Source organism: Ambystoma mexicanum, chromosome 9, assembly GCF_040938575.1.
Source record: "Ambystoma mexicanum isolate Mex_15411 chromosome 9, UKY_AmexF1_1, whole genome shotgun sequence".
Taxonomy (NCBI): Eukaryota; Metazoa; Chordata; class Amphibia; order Caudata; family Ambystomatidae; genus Ambystoma; species Ambystoma mexicanum.
Window position 1 is genome coordinate 883,764,943 of NC_090931.1, and position 25,686 is coordinate 883,790,628.

The 25,686-nt window shown below is 44.2% G+C and overlaps 1 protein-coding gene across 1 annotated transcript in view; it reads left to right on the forward strand.

Moving 5' to 3' along the window:
- The window catches only part of TRPM8 (transient receptor potential cation channel subfamily M member 8), a 282,931-nt gene extending 257,486 nt beyond the window's left edge, over window positions 1–25,445 (forward strand). The window contains exons 22-24 of the mRNA XM_069615995.1: window positions 13,649–13,682; window positions 16,565–16,626; window positions 24,052–25,445. Of these exons, the coding sequence (XP_069472096.1) occupies window positions 13,649–13,682; window positions 16,565–16,615 (85 nt within the window). The 3' untranslated portion in view covers window positions 16,616–16,626; window positions 24,052–25,445. The remainder of the gene's footprint in view (window positions 1–13,648; window positions 13,683–16,564; window positions 16,627–24,051) is intronic.
- Window positions 25,446–25,686: the final 241 nt, after the last annotated feature.

Sequence of the window (25,686 nt, forward strand, 5' to 3'; positions counted from 1 at the left end):
TTTGCAGCCAATCTTGCCTGTATAGCTATTGGCCCTTCCTCCTCCTCCCTTCCTCTCTCTTCGGGGAGGGCGGCTACTGCTGCTGCAACCTTCAAAAGTTTTGTCTGCACCAATTTAGCCTCATCTGCCAGTCTCCTTTGGGCTATCTCTCTTTCTCGTTCTTTGATCCTTTTACAATGGTGCACTATGATGCTCTGTATTTCTGGCAAGCCCTTGGCTTCTATCCCAGCTATTTTATCAAGAGCCTTCTGTACCTCCTTTGGGAGCCCTCTTTTTATTATAAAGTAAAACAGGGAGGTGGATTGGTCCCAAGCCGTGCCTGTTTCTGTTCTCCACATCTCCTGCACCCGAAGAATGTGAGCAGTCGCATCTTCCTCCTCCCCCATTGTGCACTGCATCACGGACTGTAAATCTGGTGTATCTGGGAAAGTCTCTTGTAGTGCATCCCATACTCCTGCCCTCACTGTATTAAATGATTCCCCATCATGGCGATCACAATCTAATGTTATTCCAGGGAATCCTGCCTTTGCCCACACCCTGCTAGCCTGATCACCTGCTGCAGATACTAACAAACTCTTGACATTGCCTATTGCTAGAGGGACCGCGGCAGTGTTCTTCTCAAATGCATATATTCACTTACTTGCCCCTCCCGAGAGCGGGGGTAATGTTTTTAGCAATTTTGCCTTGTCCATTTGGGCCCAGGGGGCATAATTGGGCCTTCCCGCCCCTCTGTGTATCAAAGGTAGCTGTAATTTGCCCCTTGTCTTTCATGTACTTACCTTTGCTCATTTCTTCCCCAACACCGCCATTCTCCCTGTTCTATTCCTCAACCTTCCGTGCCAATCCTCTTCCATCCCCCTCCCCAAGGGGGATTGTTCTATTCCTAATGGTCCTCGCACCAGTACTCTTCCTCCCTGTCTGATGCCGCGTTCCCACCTTCCGCGCCCATCTGACTGGCCACTTGATCTATCTCTATTATTCTCGCTGGACCGTCATTTATTTGGAACAGTAGTTCTCCCTTTTTCCAACCTTCCTCCATCGACCTATCAGGTGTTTGTAGTATTTGTGTCTGTTCTGCTCTGGGTGTGGCCGGGCAGCTTTGTTCAATACACCTCTTAATCGTGACAATTCTGATCTGGCCATTGTTAATCTTGAATCTAAGTCTTGGCTAAACTGTTCTATGTCTATAGTTGTTGGGGTACTGAACTGTCCACCTGCTCCTCGACTATCATATGGGGGCAGTGCAGGGGCTGTTGGTGCTGTTGGTGGGGGCGCAAGGGGTGAAGTGAGTTTGGACACATACACTGGATCACTATATCTCTCAGCTGGCGCTGCTGGCTTTGGTACGAGCGGGTACAACATTGCTACCTCTGCTCCTTTCTCCCTGTTTTCCCCTTCCCCCAACCGCTGCTTGTTGCCAGGGGAGATGTGCCCTGGCCTTTGTTTTTGCACGGGGGTACTTCTTCAAACAGCTTCCACAAATCCAAAATTTTTCTCCTATTTTGAAGCTGTTTTCCTTTGTACTTTACAAATAAACATGTTGCTACCATGTCCAAAACACTTTTATCAAATGACCCTCCTTCGGGCCATACCTGGGGCAAACCTTCCCCTTTCAACTCTGTAACCCATTGATCTTGATATTTAGTAATCCTGTCAGCATATCCTGGCAAACTCTGACATATGTGTGAAAGTGGCGTTTCTGCACCCATTTTTATTCTATCGATACCTTTAGCTTCTTTGTAGGTTGTGTCAAAACAATCAATCAATGTGCTAAGATACGTCACCACCTCTTACGCCACCGTCTGTGACAACACCTTTGATTAAACGCAGTCTGTCACACTATCTCTAGCAATGCATGTTCCAAATCACTTTTTGTAATTACGCTTTCTCCTTTTCATTGATTATTCACAAAACAAATTCTCCCCTCTATATTCCCTCTGTTTAATCCCATATGTCCTTTTTATCTGCTCCCTTCTTCCCACTTCTCCCTCCACTGTCTTTTAATGTGACTTGCACTTGATACTCACGTGTTGCTCTTGATCCGAGACCCTCCGGACCCAGTGTGTCAAGGCACTGCCCCACACTCAATGGCCGCACCCGGCTCTGGCGAGCGGTACGGTGGGTATTTGCAAAGCCGGGACCCGTCGACCCTCTCATCCTATTGCATGCACATGTCCAAGGGGTACCGGTTGCTCTTGAGGGGATGTGCCCTGGGTCTCCGCTGTAGCCAGGAGGAGATCTCTGTCAGAAGGAACGGAACGGACGCCATCACGTCCAGGGGTCACCAAAATGAAAGTGAGCAGTCCCCAAAAATGCAATTCAAATTCCACAATGAGAGTCAATAACAGACACACACCAGGAGGGAATGAGACCAAGACCAAGTGCGGGTGAAGTCAAAGGATAAAGTTTATCTAAATCAGAATAGGGCATGCAGAGGACTCTGCATACTCCGAGAGCGCTCTGCCAAACATTACAATGCCATCATACTTTAAAGGGTTACAGCGTCATCCATGACAAAATATATACAGTATAAAAGTTACAATTTGATTGTTGAGGAAGCAGGCCCATTATGGATCTGTAAGCGCTGCCTTCATGTGATTGGATGGTGGCTTGGAGGGACGTTGGACATCACGTGCATCAGCTGGGCTGGTCGGTGTGAGGTGCAGGTCATGTCAGCTCTGGGTGAGGCGGCTGGTGCTAACTCTTTCTAATCTACACATCACTTCACATTACACAATTAATGATTCTTGGCATTTTTAGGGAGACAACCATATATTTTGTACATGCATATTTATTAATTCACAGCAAATCATTGACCAGGTGAAGGGTGCAGGGGTTGGTCCTTTCAGGGGGGCATGGGGGCGCGGTCTCAATAAAAGGATGAAAGGGAAACATTTGTATCATCGAGACATCTGTGGGGCATGAGCTGAAGCAACACAGGTGCAGGATGGGAAAAAGGTGGGGGCCATCAATATTCGTATTACGCTGCGCTCCAGGGGGAGAAGAGGCCTGGACCAGACAATGGAATGGGAGATGCACATAATGGGCCATGAGTGAGCTCCACAAATATCATTTCTACTATGCCCAGTGAGGGGTCCGATTTTAACTAGAGTTGTACATTTGCATGTCTCATATTCCAAGATTCTAGCACTGTCTACTTTATAGCAAGTTGTATTTCTTTAGATGTTACCACTCTTTGGGCCACGTAATGTACATCATGTCATATGGTTCTTCTGACATCATCTCTATGCATATATTATGTTGACAGTAATCGACCTGGGTTGTCGGGTAATGGGGCGCCTGGGCCCAAATCTCTTATCTACTACAATCAGCTAACATTCTTATCAAGTCTTTGTTTAGGCCCCGTGAAGGCTGCTCTATTATGTTTTAGTACAGAGAAGGATTTATGGCCACACGTGGGATTAGTAATATGGGTGAGTCCAGGTGGCACACAGCTGTGGGGGGGGGGGCATCTGTTACATCAAATAAGGGGTGAGGTTAGAAGTTGTGTAGGTAGTAAGTCTTTCAAGTGGGGTCTGCGAGTACAAAGCAGGTTTGTGGAGATGGATGGCTTTGTTCCACGATCAGGCCTTGGCGTGGTCATTCACAGGGCAATGATGTAAGACGGAAGGCGAGAGATACTGTGTTTTGTTTGTAGCCTTTCGCGCTCATCTTTCTGTGAGAACAGGACAATCACAGAGACACTAGAGGGAGGGTGGAGGGGGGAGTAGCTGGCTAACTGTGCGCGGATCCAGGGGCGAGGTGCAGGCCTGCAAGCTGGTATTTCTGTGAGGCTTAATGGAACTGGTACAAAAGGGAGTTGATGCTTGTTCAAAATGGAGTCAGTCATCGGCCCTCTTGTAGGTGCTGCACCTGTATGTGTCGTCCCGAGGCTGCCCAGCACCCTTGGCCAGAGGAGCATGGCCAGCCGTGGGATGAGCACGGGGTGCATGTGTGGACGGGAATGGAGGGGACGGGGGCCTGAACGACCTTTCCTCCCACACAGTACCAAGCAGGTTTTTGGCTAAGTCAGGTGTCTGGCCGAGTGACCTCTGGATCATCCTCCACTGAGACAAGACCTGTAGATCACCAAGGGCTTCCTCCTGCTCTCAGTCTGCTTCCCACGCCCATTGCCTTGTCCTCTAGCTGACGTTGCTAGATCGCACACGTCCCCTACAGTCCGCCCCGTAGATGAAGATCAGGACAGAGGTTTTGGAGTGCACACAATGCTAGTAACTTTCCATCAACTAGTAAACTGCTCCTAGTGGACCTGTAATTGCAAACAGGCCCTCTCCAAGCAATTTTCATCATTTGCACAATGAAGTACAAACAAAGTGCACAAATAGGTATGATCACCTTCATGCCTGCTTATAGTGCAAATTGTGAAAATGCTGCCTGTCATTCATGCATAGCAGGCATCATTTACAATAGATTCTTATGGCAGGCGATTCCATCAGAATCCAGTTAATTCATGCCAGCATGAAAATATCATAATGGTGTAAATGCATGTAGATTGTATGGCAGAGGGGGTGGCGGCAACCACACTTTTGTTTCATGCCCCAGCTCCACCATACAAATCAGGGAAAATATGGAATAGAGTAAAAAGGTTTGTGCAAACGTTGTGTGCATGCCTTTTATGCAAATGTTTACTCAACTCCATAATGAACACATCAACATATATGTTCTGCATCCCATTGCAGATCAGATGCATGAGTGTTTGCTGTCTCTTGTGGTTATTTCTTCTTCGTGTGACTTCATCTCTAGAGCAATGTGTTCCTCTCATATAGATGAGGATGGAGGAGATGGTGGCTCTGATCACTGCACCTTCATCTAATAGAGGAAAGGTGGAGTGATGCCTTCCTCTTAGCAAGGTCATGATGGACTACTGTGGAGGCCCACTAATAGGCTGCCTGTCATTTGACGGCTGTGGTGATTGACCTGCATGTGGTGCTCTTCTCCCGACGCGGGATGGTGTAGTTGTCACTGATCAGAGATGTAGTCTCCTGAATACGAGGACTGCAGCGGTTGTCGACTTTGTTATATGCTGCCCTCTGGCCAGTGATTGCTGGAAGGATTGTGTCCTCCAAAGTGCATTTTGTTAGGGTAAAAGATTATGGGCCTGATTCACAGAAGTGTTTCATAATTTCGCCATCCCATAAGGAAAAGGTCTGAGAATCAGGCCCTCGAACTATTAAGAACATTTTAAATGCATCTGCACATAGCAGACCCTAAGACTGGCTTTCAGAGATCAAGCTTATCACGCACGATAGAAGCAGCTAATAGGTTGAAAGTGAGCTTTGGGCAATTACACTCTACCAAATGTAGTGTGAGTCATGTTGGTCCTCCGGAGATTTGCACTGGAGGGGACTGGCTCCAGTTGCACCTTTGTGCAAAAGGTCTCCTCTGTGCAATTTCACTTCTTTCCACCACGTAGTGTAAAAGTGAGGAGCAAATAAAGGCGTTTTCCGCCTTTACTCTTCACTTTTCCTCTATGCAGTGCAAAAGTGTAAAAGCCGCCTCCAAACTACACTTTGCAGGCAGCATTTGCAATGGATTCCTATGACATCCGCCTGTTTTTACCACGCACGGCGTCATTCCAGGTGAATTCCACAGGAATCCGTTGCATTAATGCCAGCATGGGAATTCATGCTGGCCTTAATGCACCCGCATTTGTCTGGAGTAGCAAGAAATGGAGGCGGACACAATAGGGCCAACACCATTGGGCTAATTGGGGACCAGCCGCCACGTCCCTGTGATATTCTGGGCCATTCATGAAGGGGCCTGCTGACCTTCAGAGCTGTTACAAGCTGACGAAATGCAGACGATGAATGGATTGTGGGTCTAAACGACGTTCCTGTGTTCGGCATGAGTTGTTAGGCAATTGCCACTGCAATAGGGCATTTCCAATTGAAAGACCCCCAGGCAGTTCCACTTAACTAGCAACTTTGTGTCTGCCTCCAAGACAATTAAAGCTCCCTTTTAAAGACTAGTTTATACCCATGATATCCAGTACCTTAACATGCATAAAAGGTTTGCTTTTATATGGATAACAAATGTTCTTAAAAGGCATTTCAGCAAGTTGAAAGTTTGAGACAACTAATCAATGTACCAGGTGACCCTTTTTAACAATTGGAGCATATTTATTATGATGGTGCATAAAACTCATGTATAAAATCTATAGTTCAATGTTTTACGCAGGAACTTTATGGCTTGATGTATTTTAATTCATTTGTATGGCGGAGGGGGGCAACAAGTAGAACTGCCTTTTCTGCCACCCCATCCACTCTCCATCATACATAGGCACAAGCATTCAGGCCAGCATGATGTTTTCACGCTGGCGCAAAGGCCCTGGATCATTATGGAATCCGACTGATTTTTACACCAGCTAAAAGCAGGAGGATCCAATGTAAACATGGCTTGTAATGCATAAATGCCAAGTAGCATTTTCTTAATGTGTACTACAGAGTGAAAGAACTATGGCGTGCAGTCGATTACGCCTACATTTGCACTTTTGTTTTGCACTTCAGTGTGCAAATTCCTCAAATTGCATGTAGGGGAACTGCTTGCATGCAAGGGCTAACATAACAGGTCCACTAGGCGCGACTTACATTTTTAAGTGAAAGGACCCACTGTATTTCTCAAAGTGATGCAGGCACAGTACTTTACAATAGGAGATTGTTCAGGATATCACTATTTTGCATTTAAGGACTTGTAGTCTTCCACTCAAGATGTGGGAAATAAAGATGCCATGGTATTCCTTTTCCTCAACATGTTTCTATATGTATTTACATATTGCCAGGTTGCCTTGCTTTGGGATGTGTGCATTTTGCAAGTAAACACTATAAGGCAGTATTACGGTAGTCCTTGAAAGCCAGAACATACATATTTGTACCAACTAGAGCTCAGAAGCCATGCAGTGAAGTGCCTAATTTGCAGATGGGGGTCAAAATCCACGGTTCACTGCTAAACCAAAGTGTGTAATCTCACTGTTACTTAACTGCAGAAAGAGCACTCCTTAAAAGTGAATATATTCAAACTATTAAAAAAGACTGCTTCATAATGGGGCAGATTTCATGATTTTTGGGACAAGATGGTGTCTCCTTCTACTCCTCCATTAGTGGCCCCACGGGCACCACCTAGAATTGTGTTATTGCTGCATTGACCCTCCCTCAGTTCCCATATCATACAGTCTCACAATCCAGTCACTGCACTAGAGTGTAGCATAGCAGATTGACATTAATATTCTGTACTGCTGATGCCAGTCACCGACGTTGCTTGGGCCATTCAGAGTATTACCCCAAAATGGAATAAGTGAAGCTCTTTGCTGTTTACGGTTATGCTATGTTATTAGGTCTTGCATTGTGCATCTCCTCCCTTTTGTCATGGTTTCTTGGAGTTTCAGGATCAGGGCAGGGCAAAATTGCTTTGCTTTAATGTTGATGTGTGCAGATCTGAAAAGATAAGGTTGTCTGTAGTGTTTACGTTTTAGCTCTTTGGTGACTTGTCTAGAGCAGTGGTTCATTTGCGCTCCAGGCTGCTAACATAATTTGTTTATGTGGTTAGCTGTGGTGTCTGTCAAAGTGGTGTTTAAGGAGTATGGAGTGTCGTGTTGGTGTATCTGTGGTGGGTTAGTCTGGTGTTTAGGGACATTTGGTGTAGTAATTTGCCTTCAGTTGGTGTATGCTCCATTGTGTAACCTATGTTGTTTTGCTGCTGTAGTTGTGTGTTCAAATGTGTTGCTAGGCTATGGGAGGCTATGTTCGGTGACACTATGCTATGACACAAATTCAGGGCTCAACATTATCTAGTCAGTTTCCAGGGACCTCCCTTCTGACCTCCCACTGATACCTCAAAGACACTGCAACTGTAGCTCCCCTCAGTCTCACATGGGATTATGACACAATGCACCTGGATATGCATCATAAACTAGCAACTGCCAAACACAACACAGCACCACAGCAATACCACCCAGGCAGGTACCATCAAAATGTGAATTCGTGTGTAAACACATCATGTATTTGGGCAAAGTCAGTGACACAATGGGTATTAACTTGCACCATTGGTTGCTAATGTGATACTAGTTCCCAAAAATATTTCTTTGGGGCAATGGTATTAGGGGACCATACAAGTAAGATTGCCACACCCACACAGTCTCTAAAAGTAGCCCCACCCTTGCCAATGGACACATTATTTCTTCCAGCTGAGGTTTTGGTGCAGTTTCCACTTCACTTCCCAACTCTATATACATTAATACAAATGAGGTGCATCAAAATAAATGGCAGTAAAGACATTTTCCACCATTTTCTACTAACCAAATCACCTTGAAAAGAAAATCGCATTAAAACAAGATACATTTGTACTTCTTCCCCTAAGACAACACTAGTAGTAGGTTCTTCCAGTGGAGCTGGTACTGTTCTAGGCATATCAATGGGGTTGTACCAGTGAAAGCAGGGGGATAGGCTCCTATGTGTTGGTTCCTATTTTTTGTTAGGAATATCTGTAGTCCCTATTTTTCTTTTTTTAATATTTACCAATTTTTAGGGAGTAAACGCATCTGATAAACCTCTGGGCAGTGGTCGAAGTGTATGAAAAGAAGTAGTGGAACTATGTTCCCTGCTGGCCTGCACCCACTCCCCACAAACCCCATCACCACGTCCCCTCCCACACACCATACACACCCCAAACACTTGCACCTGCTCTTTAAGGGAATATTCAGTGCAGTGCACTAAAAGTGCAAGTTTCAACTTCTTCCTACACTTTTATTTTAAAACGAAACCATTCCGGAACGGTTTCTTTTTAAAATAAAAGTATAGGAGCTGTAATAAGTCATTTAAAAAAGTAGTCCCGCTCGCTTCGACCACTGCCTCTGGGGCTGCATTGAATAGGAGACACATTGAATAAGAGAGATGCTTCAGTTGCCAAAAGCATTTTTATCATGTACACCTTTTGACACCCATGTCATAATGCAAAAAAAGATCCTTGTGAGAAGGGAGACCACATAGACCATACAGCATATATGTACCAATGGTAAGGTTACAGGTTCAAGACTACTCATTGACATGAACATACTTAAACTGGTTATTGGAGCTTTGTTTTGCATGGCAATAGGTACAAGTGCCATTTATTTTTACTATTATAAACATACTGTTTATCTTTATTTCTATTATAAAAGGCTCAGAGAGAGAAACCAGCACCTTCTTTGATCCCTCACGACATTGCTAGTTCTGTGACGCATCTACACCCAATACACATTTGATACCCAGGTCTTAATGCAAAAGCTTTGTTTTCTGAAGGGAGGCAAAGTAGCTTAGAGTTTAGGGTATGTGTTTACCAATGCCAGTCCCCTCATTGGCATGGAAATACTCAAGCTGGTCAGTAGAAAAATATTGTTCTATTTTTTAACTTACAAATGGCTCAGAGGGAGAGACCAGGGTTTATCACTGCCAATGTTGCAGGTTCAACTCCATTACAAATGGCTCAGAGAGAGAGCGAGAGACTAGTGCCTTTGTTTATCCCAAGAGGCATTTCTAGTTCTCAAATGTATTCTCATTCATCACACATTTGACTGACATATCATATTGAAAAAAACTCTGCATTCTAAAAGCAAGACCAAGTGGCTCAGAGGTTACAGCATTAATTTACCGATGTTACTGTTGCAGGTTTAAGTCCTGTTAGCATGACACCACTCAAAATCGAAGGTTAACCAGATCATTTGGGGGAAAGAAGTACAAATTGTGACTCTTTGCTTCCCTTAGAAACAGCTCGGACAGAGAGACCAGCACCTTTGTTTATTGCAAACAGCATTGCTAGTTCCCATATGCATCAGCATCCATTACACCTTTGACGCCCATGTCATAATTCAAAATGCCAGGCTTCCTGAAGGGAGACTCAGTGGCTCAAAGCAGAGTGCATGGGTTTACCCATGGCAACATTAAAGGTCCAAGTCAACTCATTTACATGGACATAATTAAGCATGCTGGTTGAGCTCTGCATTGGGTGGAAAAGAGTACAATTTAAAATGGCACATTGTTTTATTGTTAGAATAATCATTTTTATCTTTACTTCCGTTACAAATGTTTCAGTAAGAGTGACTAGCACCTTTGTTTATCCCAACCTGCATTGCTAGAGCCCGCCTGCATCTTCATCCATTACACCTTTTAACACCATGTCATAGTACACAAAGCTATGCTCCCCAATGGTAGATCTAATAGCGCGCAGGCTGGAGCATGGGAGTACCACGGGCAAAGTTGCAAGTTCTAGATCACTTGTCGACATGGCAGTGTTTCACTGGTTGTTGGTCTCTGCTTTGGGAGAAAATCAGTACAATTATTCTTTAATTTCTTTACTGTTAGAAGAATATTGCTTTATCTTTAATTCCATCGCAAATGGGAGAGGAGAGAGAGAAAGAGAAGAAGAGAGAGAGAGAGAAAGAGAAGAAGAGAGAGAGAGAGAGAAAGAGAAGAAGAGAGAGAGAGAAAGAGAAGAAGAGAAAGAGAGAGAGAGAGAGAGAGAGAGAAGAAGAGAGAGAGAGAGAGAAAGAAGAAGAGAAAGAGAGAGAGAGAGAGAGAGAGAGAGAGAGAAAGAGAAGAGAGAGAGAGAAAGAGAAAGAGAGAGAGAGAAGAAGAGAGAGAGAGAGACAGAGAGAGAGAGAGAGAGAGAGAGAAGGAGAAGAAGAAGAGAGAGAGAGAGAGAGAGAGAGAAAGAGAAGAAGAGAAGAGAGAGAGAGAGAGAGAGAGAGAGAGAGAGAGAGAGAAAGAAGAAGAGAAAGAGAGAGAGAGAGAGAGAGAGAGAGAGAGAAAAGAAGAGAGAGAGAGAGAAAGAGAAGAAGAGAAAGAGAGAGAGAGAGAGAAGAAGAGAGAGAGAGAGAGAAAGAAGAAGAGAAAGAGAAGAAGAGAGAGAGAGAGAGAGAGAGAGAGAAAGAGAAGAAGAGAGAGAGAGAGAGAGAGAGAAAGAGAAGAAGAGAAGAGAGAGAGAGAGAGAGAGAGAGAGAGAGAGAGAGAAGAAGAGAGAGAGAGAAAGAGAGAGAGAGAGAAAGAGAAGAAGAGAGAGAGAGAGAGAAAGAGAAGAAGAGAAGAGAGAGAGAGAGAGAGAGAGAGAAAGAGAAGAGAGAGAGAGAAAGAGAAAGAGAGAGAGAGAAGAAGAGAGAGAGAGAGAAAGAGAAGAAGAGAGAGAGAGAGAGAAAGAGAAGAAGAGAGAGAGAGAGAGAGAGAAAGAGAAGAAGAGAGAGAAAGAGAAGAAGAGAAAGAGAGAGAGAGAGGAAGAGAGAGAGAAAAAGAAGAAGAGAAAGAGAGAGAGAGAGAGAGAGAGAAAGAGAAGAGAGAGAGAGAAAGAGAAAGAGAGAGAGAGAAGAAGAGAGAGAGAGAAAGAGAAGAAGAGAGAGAGAGAGAGAGAAAGAGAAGAAGAGAGAGAGAGAGAGAGAGAAAGAGAAGAAGAGAAGAGAGAGAGAGAAGAGAGAGAGAGAGAGAGAGAGAAAGAGAAGAAGAGAGAGAGAGAGAAAGAGAAGAAGAGAAAGAGAGAGAGAGAGAGAGGAGAGAGAGAAAAAGAAGAAGAGAGAGAGAGAGAGAGAGAGAGAGAGAGAGAGAGAGAGAGAGAGAGAGAGAGAGAGAGAAGCACCTTTCTTTATCTCAACTGGCAGTGGCACAGAGAATAGAGCATAGATGTACCAATTGCAGATTCAAGTCCCCTTATTGGCATGAAACTTCTCAGACTGGATGGCTGAGCCATGCATTTGAAGAAAATAGGTAATGTTTTTAATTGCTATGAAAATATTGTTTCATCTTTATTTCTATTAAAATGTGTCAGAGAGAGCAGAACCTTTGTTAATCCCAACCGGCATTGGTAGTTCCTAGATGCATCTTCCCCCATTACACCTTTGATGCCCATGTTTAAATATAAAAAGCTTTGCTTTGTGACGGGAGACCCAGTGGCTCAGAGGTCGTGACATGGGTTTACTAAGAGAGCGTTGCAGGTTCATGTTCCCTCGTTGGCTTTAAAATGCACCCACTGTTTAGTTGTGCTGCGCATTTGGGGACGCGGATCACATGTTTACTGTTAGAAATATATTGGATTATCTTTCTATTACAATTGGCTCAGGGAGAGGGACCAGCACCTTTGTAGATTCCAGCTGTCATTTCTAGTTCCCTGATGCAACTTCCCCCATTACACCTTTGACACCCATGTCTTAATGCAAAAAGCTGTGCTTTGGGGCGGTTGACCCAGTGTCTCAGAGGTTAGAGCTTGGGCATGAAAAGGCAGAAGCTGGTTTATTGAGCTGTGCATTGGGAGGAAATAGGGTAATTTATCTAACAAAAGTTAATGTTTTTTCTGTATGAAAAATATTCTTTTATCTACACTTCCATTACAAATGACAGAGAAAGAGAGTCCTGCACCTTTGTTTATCCTAACCGGCATTGCTAGTTCCCACATGCATCTTCATTTATTACACCTTTGAGCGCCATTTCGTAATGCAAAAGCTCTGCTTCCGAAGAGAAGCCCAGTGGCTGAGATGTAAGGGTATGGGGTGGCCAATTGGAAGGTTGCTGGTTCAAGTCCCCTTATTGGAATGGAAACACTCAAACCTTTCAGTTGAGCAGGGCACTGGGAGGAAATATTTAACATATCTTTTACTGTTAGAGAAGTATAGTTTTACCTTTATTTCCATTACAAATGGCTCCAAGAGACTAGCACCATTGTTTTTTTCCGAACTGGCATTACAATTTCTCAAACGCATCTTTATCCATTACCCTTTTGACCCCCATGTCATAATGCATAAAGCTATGCATTTTAAAGGGGCAGCGTTTAGAGCATGGGTTTGCCAATGGCAAAGTTACAGATTCAACTACCTTTCTTGGAATAAAAACATTCAAACAGGTTGGGTGAGCAGTGCATTTGGCCAAAATAGATACAATATTTTTTACTGTTAGAAACATATTGTTTGACCTCTATCTCACAATTTAAAAAGCTGTGCTTTCTGAAGGGAGACCTATTGGCTCAGAGGTTAGAGCATGCAGGCTCGGACTGGCCTATATGGAAATTGGGCAATGGCCGAAGTACCAGTGCATGATTTTAGGGTGGGCCATTTCTTTGGACCGAATTGACTACTTTTTTGGCCAGAATGGGCCAGTTTCATAAGTTACTACACTCGTTTTAACCGGTTCCATGTAATAATGTCGCCACAAAAATCTCGCCATGCAAAAATATCGCCGAAAAAATGGCCGTTTTTTGTGGCGACATTATTGCATGGAACATACATTTTTTTTTTGCCCCTGTCCCCATATATATGGTCACCTAAATAATATCGCCACAACATTTTCCCGGTGATATTATTTACGGCGACCATACATATGGCGATATTATTACCTGATACCTTTTAAGCAATGTTACTAAGAACAAATGTTTTCAATTGCATTATTTGGAACATATTTTACCCCAAAACAGCCGTTTGGACTGTACTCAAAAGGTCTGTTCTGGTTAGTGATGATTTGCAATGCGTGATTGAGGGCTGCTGCCTGGACAGAGTGTACGCCCTAGTCTGACGCTGGTGTGCATGATCATGGCGGTCTCTGCCTGCCAGTCATGTGTCTGTATGGCTGATTGAGCAGCACTTGCCAGGGTTGATGGCCGTCTCTTTGTCTCTGTCTCTTCCCAGGATGGAGCACCGGTTCCGACAGATGGAGAGCAAGGTAGGGCATACTCTGCTCACTACTCTAGGGTCTGTAGGAACCTTTCATAACATGTTTACTCCTTCCAAGTGTTTGCCTCAGCATGCAAACATTTTACATGCAAGTGGTTCCACTTCAAATTAACCGCGTTTATTGAAATGACTTGTACCTTAACCCCTATTCTAGTACTCGTTTTCAATATATCTCCGCCATGTCATGACTCCTGTTTTTTTTTACTTTGCACTACTCAAAATAGCGTTGATTTAAAATAGCAATTGAACCAATAGCGAGTGTTCTGATCATCATAGTGTTTGTGTTCAAATACTGCCCAATGTCATTGTGTCGTGGGAGGTTTGAAGCGTAATTGTGGAGCTACGGTCAGGCAACATCTCAGAGCAGAAGGTGGTAACACTGCCAGCTTCAGCTCTTTCCTTATAACTCAGAGCAGTGCACAGGTAGGAAGCGCCTAGGCTGCTCTTCACGCTTTCCTCTCTGCGCTGAACATTATCACATTACTTGCAACATCCTAACATCTGCCTTAAAGTATTTGTGGAAAAACAAAAGAGGTGATGGCTGGAAGGTTTAGAGTATGTCTCAACCTGTGGCATTGCTCTGGGCAACCTTCAAGGCCATTGTTCTTCACCTGCCAAGCCATTACAAAAGGGGATGCAGGCTTGCTCCCACCCCAAGAGGAGCAGTCCAGCCCAAACTGTTTGCTCACATCCCTTCTGCATGACATCACAGACATCCCCAGACATGTTTTCGGTGTCATGGGCCTCATCAGTGCTTTGTCACCCCGAGTGGGATGGGTATGCTCAGACGTGTGTCCTGTGCCTGCTGTGCCTAGAGACCCAAGCTACCCCTCACTTGTGACATCCAATGAGGAAGAAACATGTCTGGAGTTGCTTGTGGTTTTGCGCATAAGGGATGTGACGTAGTAGTTTGGGCTGCACTGCCCCTTTGGGGTGGGGCTAAGACTAATTTGCATTTGTTCTTTCCTCTTTCTGTAATGGCTTGGCAGGTGAAGAACGATGGCCCAGGGCAATCGCTAGAGGTTTGAGATTCATTCTAATGCTTCCAAGCATCAACTCTTTGTTTTGCTTCAAAGTATTTGTGGGGCAACGTTCTGGTTGTGTGCCTCCATTAGCGGTGCAAGTGAAAGCAATGCCAAATGTCTATTTCCATTGTAATTAAGGTGGTAGAAGTAACCTTTTGCTACTTGGGGCATATTCAGAGTTGAGCTAATTACATCACTCAAGTAGGTGTGTACTTTAACCTTCTCCTGTAGGGCTCCTTCGATGTTCTCCTTGAATGTTGATCGACATCTTTGCCCTCTTGAGCCTTAGAAGAATTTCCTCCACATCTTTGGTTGTGTAGAACCTAGAATTCATTCAAAGAAAGAAAATAGTCCAGCATCACAGGAGACCATTAATCCATGCTAGCCCTAGAGCCCTGGGAACATGGGTCCCCGTACTTTCCACAGAGAGTTTCTACAAGACTGCCAAAGTAAAAGAATCAGCTAGTGGAAGTGGTCACAATCCGCCCCCCAAACCCAAATACACATCTTCAAAACAAGAGACATTCTGGAATCCCTATTGTTGGTGCCTGCAGGTGATTCAGGACTCGGAAGAGAAAGATGCATTCTTTACTATTCACCTATACAATCTATAAAACACACCATACCCAATGTCTATGGAAAACCATACAGATATGATAGACTTTTTTGCAAAATTAGCAAATCTCTCAATGTTATGGAACTTGCAAAATTTGCTATGTCATTGAGTTTTCGAGAAAATATAGTATGAAATGCTATGTGATATAAAGGTATGCAGTCTTTCCATCAAATTCATTTCCATTGAATCATTATCCATCAAAATTCATTCAATTAAATGCTTTTCCATCGAAAAGCATATTCATTGAATGAATTACGATGAATTTCCAACTCAACGTACCTTTAAAATAGATTTGTGGTTGTTTGGGTTGGTAATTCAATGGGTTGAGGAAAGGGTGAATTAAGTTGATAATTGAATGGGTTGAGAATGGGGATTGGGGGGATTAGGGAGGGGGAACCCTTGGAGTTGGGGAGAGGGTTTGGGGGACCCCCCCAATAAATAATAAACACCACAAATTAGAAGGAGCTGCCCAGTGATGAAATACATTATAGATTTCAGCACTGGACAAGGGTTATATTTTGAAAATGGATTTGGGGGTGGCTTGGGGGAGGGGGACCCCCGCCATAAACAATAAACACCACAAGTTTGAGGACGTTGGCCAGTGCTGAAATACATCATAGACGTTACGTTATGCATGTTTCATAGACTTTCCATGCAAAGAATGTAAAGTGTTTATATACCAAAACCCTATTCGATTAAAGGGTTTCGATGCATAAGCACTATGCACTTTTTGTATGGGAATTTGATGAAACATCTTTCAATGGAAATGATTCGATGGAACAAACCATCGATGGAAAAATGTCGATGGAAAGACATGTAACCTGATATAAAGTGCAACTTATATCAGAGAGGTTTCCAGAATTTCCCAAATACCCTAGCCATTTCCGAGAAGTAAAGGTGAAATTATTTAGTTTTCTCTTGCTACATAATTGTATGACTTTAGCAATTTATGAGACTAATTTTTGTGCAAAATTAATAAATCCTTGCACTGGTTTTTACCAAATTACTATATTGCGAAACATAATTGTGCATGCAAGGGAAAGGTTTTTCCAGATAAATTTAGGCGGGAGTATGAATTAGGATTAATTACCAGATTTGCACCATGAGGTTTCACACTGCCTTGTGTTGCCATGCGTATGGGGCAGACAAATGCATGCCCTACCTGCAATGGTGATAGGCACGGGTTTCAGTATCATTAGTCGCAATAACACCTCTCTTATCTCTCCACAGCTGCACGACCTGAAGCGCATCATGAAAGAGATTACCAGCAAAGTCAAGTGAAGCACAAATGCGTGAGTCCATGCCCTTTCCTTTCCACCCCCCTTAAGCATCTTGCTTCTGAGACCACCGTATTTCCAGACCATGCAATACTGTGTAATTTAATATTCATAGATCATTCTAGAAGGTTGCATCCCGGAAGAGACCAATGAAACCAAGTAGGGACAGGGGCCGCTCTGCATTCTACACTCAACGTCTGTTCTATACCCCACTGCACATCAGTGGTATTTATTCCTGTCCTTGTGTTGAGGGATGATGCAGATTTCTGCCAGTGTGCCCCAATCCTTATGTATCTTTCTTTATCACATCACTGACTCCCACACAAGTACTTGCAATGGACCAAGGCTCTGCCCAACCAACACACCCTACTATTTAGAGAAACCTCCCTGAAGATCTGCCACCTGGGCCCTGTCTTGCAGAAGGCCTGGCAGTGAGATTCCCATGCATGGGTCCGCCTGAGTTACCCGCCCATAACCTGCTCATCACTTGCAGTTCCTGTAGTCAGTCCCATAGTTGTGTCTGGCATATACCTCTGTACGGGCAGGCAGTACTCTTTTCTCCACTGGTAAGGCCACTTCTCTAGTTAATCTTACATTCGCAGCACATTAAGGCATATCAGATGTGGTCTGTATCCCTGGGATATTCTGTATGGAATAGCATTTTACTTATTCAATAAGAATTAAGGCTGAGTCCCAGATTTAAGAAAGTCGGTGGGTTTATTGACTGGCCGCAGGGAACAATGCAAGTACAGGCGTAGGGTCCCCACATAGAGGCCTGCAGTACTCACAGGAGAAGAGGAGAAGAGATATGTGTGTTATTTTTGACTCGTCTTACTAATCAAGTCTCAGATGAGCCCTGGTTGAGGCCTAATGGAGAGCCAATATTCGGTTTCAAAAAGCAATCAATGTAGTTCACTCCCTGATGTTGCACTGAATCAGGCTTGCAAGGTTCACAAAAGCAAAACTGTTGACCTTGTCAAGACGTGCTTCTCCAAGCACTGAAAATGGTACTGCAGGGAACTAGAGGGGGTAGAAAATACCTTGAACAGCCTTGAGGGGAGGTATAGCCGTACACACGACAAGGCCGTTCTGGTCGAGATTAATAAACACATCCAAACCTTTAATGAACTGGCTGCTAGAGAAATACAATATATAGCGGCCCCTGCCAGAGCACGCAGAAATGGTGTAAGTAATAAGGCGGGCAGAACAATGGCTAACTTGATTAAAAATGAGAGGCAGCCATACCCTATTACTAGCATACAAAACGCTGCTGGCGAGGTGCTGACGAGTGAAGAGAGGATAAATGGAGAATTTGCCAAATTTTATCAGATGCTGTATTCAAACAAAGATAGGAAGACGACTACTGAGATTAGAACATACCTGGCGTCGCTAGGGCTCCCTAAACTTTCACTTGAGAGTAAGATGGCACTAGATCAGCCGGTCACTGTAGAAGAAATGAGTGAGGCAATCATGAGGCTAGCGTCGGCCAGAGCTCCGGGCTCTGACGGATTGGGGGCTGAATTCTATAAGGAGTTCCGTACGGAACTGGTCCCCATAATGTTGGAAACCTGGGAGGAGGCTTTAGAGGGAGGGATATTACCCCCGACGATGAGGGAAGCCATTGTCAGCATACAGGCCCCTTTCGCTCATTAATGTAGATGCCAAAATGTTTGTCAAAGTACTGGCTAATCGAATGTTGCCCATGGTCTCCACTCTAGTCCATCCCGATCAGAACGGTTTCATCCCCCAGAGGTCCACCGCACTGAACCTCCGCAGACTATTTAGTATAAAAGCACAGATTGACCCGAACAGAAGCGCAGCAGCTGTAGCCATTGACGCCAAAAAGGCGTTCGACTCTGTATCATGGGTCTACCTTTTCACGGTTTGGAAGCCTTTGGGGTGGGGCCGGCGTTTATCGGATTTGTAAGACTGCTCTATAGCGCTCCGGGTGCCAAAGTCTGCATGAATAGAACCATCTCTGAGATGTTCCAACTGGGTAGGGGAACGCGGCAGGGCTGTCCCTTCTCGCCCATCTTGTTTGCCCTAACTATTGAGCCTATGGCAGCTGCGGTTCGGCTGAGGCAAAGGGACAAGGGGATTAACATGAAAGGCTCTATCCAGCTAATATCACTCTATGTGGACGATACGTTACTCTACGTCCGCGAACCAGAAGGAAACATAGCACCCATTATGACTGACATACATGATTTTGCGCATTATTCAGGATACGTTATCCATATAACCAAATCGGAGATATTCCCGCTCACACCCCACACTAAATGCCCTGTGAACACCTGCGGCCTTAAATGGTCGGACCAATGTATTAGATATCTTGGGGTGTTAGTTTCTAGGACCAGGCAAACCCTGTACGCGTACAGCCACGAGAAGGCACTGCAAACATTGGGCACCAAGCTACAGATTTGGGGACACCTCCTTATATCCCTGTACGGCAGGATAGCCCTACTTAAAATGATAGCTCTCCCCAAGTTGCTATATTTTTTTGTAAACATACCCATATGGCCGGGTAGAGACTTTTTCTCAAGACTACGGTCGCTGGTAGTAACCTTCATATGGAACGGGAAGGCAGCCAGAATAGGGTGGGAGAAAATGACAGAGCCCTACGACACCGGAGGAATAGCGGCTCCAAACTTTGAGCTCTATTACCTAATCGCACAGGCACAGTTTGCAAAATATTGGTATGAGGAACCTGGGGTCACACCGCACACCTGGGTGGAAGCACAAACTATATCTCCCGCGGACATTAAGTCGGTCCTATTTAATTTACGCCATAAAGACACCTGTGATTACGATCCAGTTAGCTGCACGGTCAGGGCCTGGGGGGGCATTATTTAAACGACTGAAGTTGGAAACACCATACAACCCAGAAGTCCACTTGTGGAATTTTCCAGGCATCCCCCCTATGTCAGACCTGAGTATTCAGGAGAGCTGGGACCCACACATAGAAATGAAGGTAGGCGATATGTTTATAGATGGTAAATTTGCTACCAGAGAGGAATTTAATAGAGCGATGGGGGGTGGGCCACTCAAAATACTACAATACTACAGAGTAAGGGCCGCATTTCAGAAAAGATGGCCAATGTTTCCAGATGATCCCCCTCAACAACCCTGTACACAATGCATCACAATGAAGGCTGGGCTGGGCATTTCTAAATTATATGGGGCAGTACAGGCCCACACCCCCTCGGTGAACCGGGTCAAGGACAAATGGGAGATAGACTTGCAAATGCCTATCCCAGAGGACAAATGGAGCAGATACTGTTCACTAACAAAAAAGGTTTCATTGAATGCCGGCTTACGTCTGATACAATTTAAACTTCTAAATAGGTTACACTATACGCCAGCTAAAATGGCAAAATCTGCTGAGGAATGTGGGGGGGAATGCCCCAAATGTGGGGCCCTAAATGCGGATTCCTTTCACATGTACTGGAAATGCCTGGCTCTCCTGGAGTTCTGGGGAGAGGTGGCCGAAATATTGACTGAAATTACACAGATACCCCCACATCTGATCCCCCAGAAATATTTATTTCGAGACATTGGCAAGTGCTCGGAGAAAACCAGGAGGCTATTTAATATCGCATGTGCTGTGGCTAAAAAATGCATCCTGCAGCCCTGGAAGATGCCTGTGCCACCAAATGTGACCACTTTCCTCTGCAAAATTACTTACATTAATGAATGTGAGGAACAATTTGTTTTGACTGTGCCGGGGGCAAGCCGACCAAAAAAACATATGGGGCCCCTTCCGAACCTATCTGTGGGAGTTGCTCTCAGATGACAAAACGTCCATATAATGTTGTATATAAATGTTTTCTTTGCCTATCAATGTATGTTTTATTGATGGGGTACGATGCTGTAACTGTTGAGACCACTGTTGAACAATAAAAAGAGTTTAAAAAAAAAAAGAAAATGGTACCGCAGAATGTAGACAAAGCTGTTGTAGAAAATAGTAAGGCTTAGCATAGACTCTACCCGCATGAGCAGGCAACAGGCTGTAGTGGAATAGCTAGGGTCATAGTATGTTGGGTCTTTGCTCGGGTATTGCCCTATTGGTATTGCCCTGTTGGGCAATACCCGAGCAAAGACCCAACATACTAGTGTGGGCATGTTTTGTTGGTCAAAGTGAGCCAGTTTGGTGAGTTACTTCACTGTGCAGCTAGTCGTTTGGACTAGTCTTACTGAACACATATTATCAAAATGCACAATTTGCAACACATGCTGCCATCAAAACTCCTCCTTGGGTACTTCTCAAAGATCTTGTTATAAAAGGAACGAATTGCCATTTGTGGTGTGGGCCACTTTTGCATTGGTGCCTGGGCCAATGTTCTACCCATGTTTGACCATGCGTCTATTTCTCTTGTTTTTTTGCTGGCTGGTGTTGGGGGAGGGAGGGGAGTGGTATTGATGGGGCATAATTGGCAGCCAATCAGTGTAGCTTAGGACATCTGGGCATTTGACTGGTTAGAAAGCAGGGCATTCCAGCCAATCAAGATCATTGGAATGAACAGTCATGTGACTGGATGCAACTGTGGGGCAACAGATTGAATGAAAGGCTCTGATTCTCTGATTTCATTGAATTGTGCCAATCAAAGCGGATGAGAATGGGACCAATCAGACTTCTGCAATGATGAACAGAATGTTTGTGAGGGGTGCATGCCAACCGTTTTGACAGTCTGTGCACGGTTTCAGCACCAGGAGAGACCTAGTAGTAGGCAACACATGAAGCAGGAGTCACGCTATGGTTAGGACTGGACGAACCCCCCTTATAGCTTGAATGACCCCAGCTATTCCACTACAGCCTGTTGCCTGCTCATGAAGGTAGAGTCTATGCTAAGCCTTACTATTTTCTACACCAAAATTATCTACATTCTGCGGTACATTTTCTGTGCTTGGGGAAGCACGTCTTCAAGGTCAACAGTTTTGCTTCTGTATCGACATTGGATAACCATTTCCATGCCTTCATTTTGGTCTCATTTACTATCCTATGCTCAACTCCGATCATTATCCAGGTATGGTGAAGCTGGGCCGTGCAATGGAAAAATGCCCTCACAGCGGCAGGGCAGACCTTGTTCTCCCCTGCCTGCCTCCTTCTTTGCTATAGGACTTATTTCTCAGTGCACTACTTTGCACGTGGAAGGATACACCTAACATGAAAACTACTAGTCCAGTCAATTGCCTCAGCCCTTTAATTTACTCACGACAATAGGTTCTTATTGGTGATGATGCAAACAATCCGTCAAAACTAAACATTGATGTTATAAGCCATTGTTAGTCACATAAAATTGCAACCCTTTCCGAAATAATCTCGTGCTTATAGCTCTCTTTCTCTCTGGCGCTCTCTTTTTCTCTCTTGTCTTCCATAGTGGGCCATTTATTTGAAGCTTGCGGGACCCAAACAGAATTGATTTTGGTATATCAAGGCTTATACTTTTTATTTTCAAGCTAACAACTAATTTCCGTCTTTGCGGAAACATATTTTTTTAGTGTGTCCGGCTGTACATGTTCCAGTGCCTGTGACAGGCATGACAGTGAAACCCATGGTTACTCCTTACGTGGCCCTCCAGATGCTTTGGACGTCAACGTCCTTGCTCCTCCACCCGCGTCTATGCGGCTAGCGATAATGGGACGTGAAGTCCAAAACATCTGGCGGTCCACCTAATCAGTAGACATGTTCTGACTCATATCCTGCGTGTATGAGACCTGACACACGGGCCGAATAACTGTTAAACAGTCACTGACATAGCCAACAGTTTTGGCTTCTTTTTAAAGGGAACGCTTGCATGTGTTAGTGGCACAAACAGAAGGGACGATTCAGGAAACTCAAACATCATAAACGCCCTGCTCTTAACGTAGAGCTCCCGGCCGACATTAGGTGAGTGACTTCAGCCTTGACTGTTACCTCTGCTCGCTGGATTACAGCAGCAACAGTGAATGGTGAGGAAGGAATAGTGTCAGGGTCGGACTGGGACAAGAAATAGGCCCGGTCAGCCTCACAACCCTTGACCTCTGATGACATCACCAGAAGTGATGTCATTTGACCCCACCCCAAAGTGACATCCTGGGAAGCAATGAAACACGACCTTTCACCCCTTGACAAAACAGAAAGTGGCATCAAATAGCATTGTTTCTAAGTACACTAAATTACTGTGAATCCAAGCAGACGTCCAAGGCCAAATGATAATATGTTATTGTATAGCAATTACGCTTAAGCTTTTTTTTTACAGAACAAATATGCATACAATATCACCCAACCTGTGTTGGTATTCATTTATCAACCTGAAAGGCTTTTTGAAAAAAAAAAGAAATTTGAAAAAATAAATGTTTTTTTTTCCAATTCTTTTTTCCAAACCGGCCCAGGATTAGCCAGAAACCGGCCCCCACTCCCCAGGGACAATTTCGACCCGGCCAGGGCCGAAAGGCCGAGGGGCCAATCCGACCCTGACTAGTGTCCCTCTAGGCCAACACAAATCTGCTTGGTGCAGCACTGCAGGTGGATAGCAACTAAAAATAACCCCAATATCCCCTGCCATGACAGAGCAGCCTGCCATTAAACCATGAATTTGGCACTTGATGTCACCAAGAGGAAGCGAAACTAAAATGAAACAGACAAAGCGAAGACTATGCAAGGCAGAATCACAATTTAGAATGTTAAGCCTAAAAGTAGAGAAAACAGTAGGACTGACGACGCCTTTAGATTCAGCATTACTCAGGAAGTCATTTGCTATCGGTGGTTTTATTCTGCAGCTTCCATACTTCCCTTGCCTGTCTCCTGCCCTCGCTCCATTTCTCCCTACTTCCTTCTGTATCTTCTATATTCATTCTCATTGTCAAACTCTCTCTCGCTTCACACTGCTCTAATTTCCATTTCCATGTTCGTTTATTGCTGTTATCAGCTTTTCTCGTCTGCTCTTTCCTCCATCACTCTAGATTTTATCCTCATAATTCCCTCCCTCCCTCCCTCCCTCCCTCCCTTCCTTCCTTCCTTCCTTTCTTCCTTCCTTCCTTCCTTCCTTCCTTCCTTCCTTCCTTCCTTCCTTCCTTCCTTCCTTCCTTCCTTCCTTCCTTCCTTCCTTCCTTCCTTCCTTCCTTCCTTCCCTCCCTCCCCCCTTTCTCTCACTATTCTTCTTCTCCTGCTCTCCTTTCTTTATGTTGTCCTCTCATTCTTTCTTTTTCATCCTCCCGTGCTTCCTCTCTTTTCTTCTTCTTTTCTTTCCTTCCCATCTCTGCGCTCATTCTCGTCTTTCTTCCCAGTTCCTCTTCTATACCTCAATTCGTCCTTCCTTCCTCAAGCCTTCTTTTCTTCTCATTTCAATCTCAATTCTGCTTCCTTACTATCTCAAATCCCCCCTTCATTCTCCTATCCGTCCTCCATCTTGTTTTGACTTTCTATGCTATCCTAACTTATCTCTCCATTGTTTTCCCCAGGGACATTGTAAAGTATGCCGTCAGACGCGCAACACATTCAGCAATTTGGACAGCAGCCATGTGTTGCAAATAATGGCAACAAGAACTAAGAGTGGGCATTTGTGAACCTTGGGTGGATTTCAGCATCGGATGCTGAGACTCTCCAGCCAGGCCCTAGTAGTGAGGATCAGAAGCACAGACTTTCAAGTACTCGCTTTTCTCCCCGGTACTGCCAAGTATGAGACCACTACCCGTGTATTATTGAAACCTACCACACTCATTGAAGGACAGACCTGCGCCTAGTACCAAGTATGTCATCGTTGGTGGTGTGCCACATACTTCACTCCTTTATATTTACAGGTGATATTTAACTCCCCCGGATAGCGAGTAATCGATGAAGTGGAAAATTCCAGTCGCCTGATAGAAATCTTCCAATAATGAAGCTATCAATGTTCAATCCTTTTACCTGGAAACTAACCAATGACCCCCTTAAACTATCATCATCTCCATGTTAGTACAAAATACTGCAAAGCATGAGCAGTATTTAAGGCTGAGATGTAAAGGACCCTGGTCTCATCTGACATTCAGTAATGAGGTCCTGTACACGGCAGTGCCATTTGGGGAAACCTTTTGTTGCACACACCAGTAGGTAAAACTGTGCAGAAAAGCAAACGACGCTCAACATAATGATGGACTGTGCTCTCTCCTGGGGAATGTCAAGGGATGTGCAAGCTTTAATGAACAATGCGTGGGTCGTTTTCCAAGTTCCGTGGATTGTAAAATCGTGGTGTTCAAAGTGGTTCTCCATAGATTCTACCACCTCCTATGCTCCATATGTTGTTTTTTTAATTGGCTGGTGGAGTTGGTGAGTGGAGCTGTTGGCCAAATTCACTTTGTTCTTCACCCAGCAGGTATTTTCAGGTTTGCGGAAAACCTATGGATTATTTTGAGATCTGATTGACTTTTACACCTGGTAAAAGCCAGCGGATTCCATGCAAGTAAATGCCTCCCTCATGCATTAATTTGGAAGGCATTTACGCTTTTTCAAACATGTAGCGGAGAAGTGAAGAGTAAAGGTGTTTTCGCCTGAATTTTACTCTTTACCTTTTCTCACAGAGGGAACTTTTTGAACAAAAGTGCAAATGGAGCCTGTCCCCTCCTTGCAATGTCCAGTTTGGGGAAACGTATACTCCCATATTTGAGATGGAGATCATGCAAATTTCTTTTAAAAATGTACCTTCTTTATTCCATTCCACCCTATAACTGTTGTGTCATTATGGTATGATATACTTGTTAAATTACAATATAACCAGAAATAATATGCTTAGTAATGGGGTTTGTCAAACGTTTGCTCCAAAGGGTGTTTCATATTTGAGTAAAAAAAGTATAGCGTAAACATGGCGCATTGAACAAAATTGAATTTGCAAGAATGTTAATTTTGAAAATGATGGAGTGATTCAGAATTGCCGATGTAGAGGCTTCTTTTAAAGTTCTAATTTTGTATAACATCGACTACATATGATGTTGAAAACACCAATTTTGATAGACTTTTCATGTAGAGAACTTGCCCATCTCATGGTCTTTCCACTCGCGACACACCCACGTGCACATTTCCTACACTGGATTGAAGAATGCAGTTGTAAACGTATCTAAAAA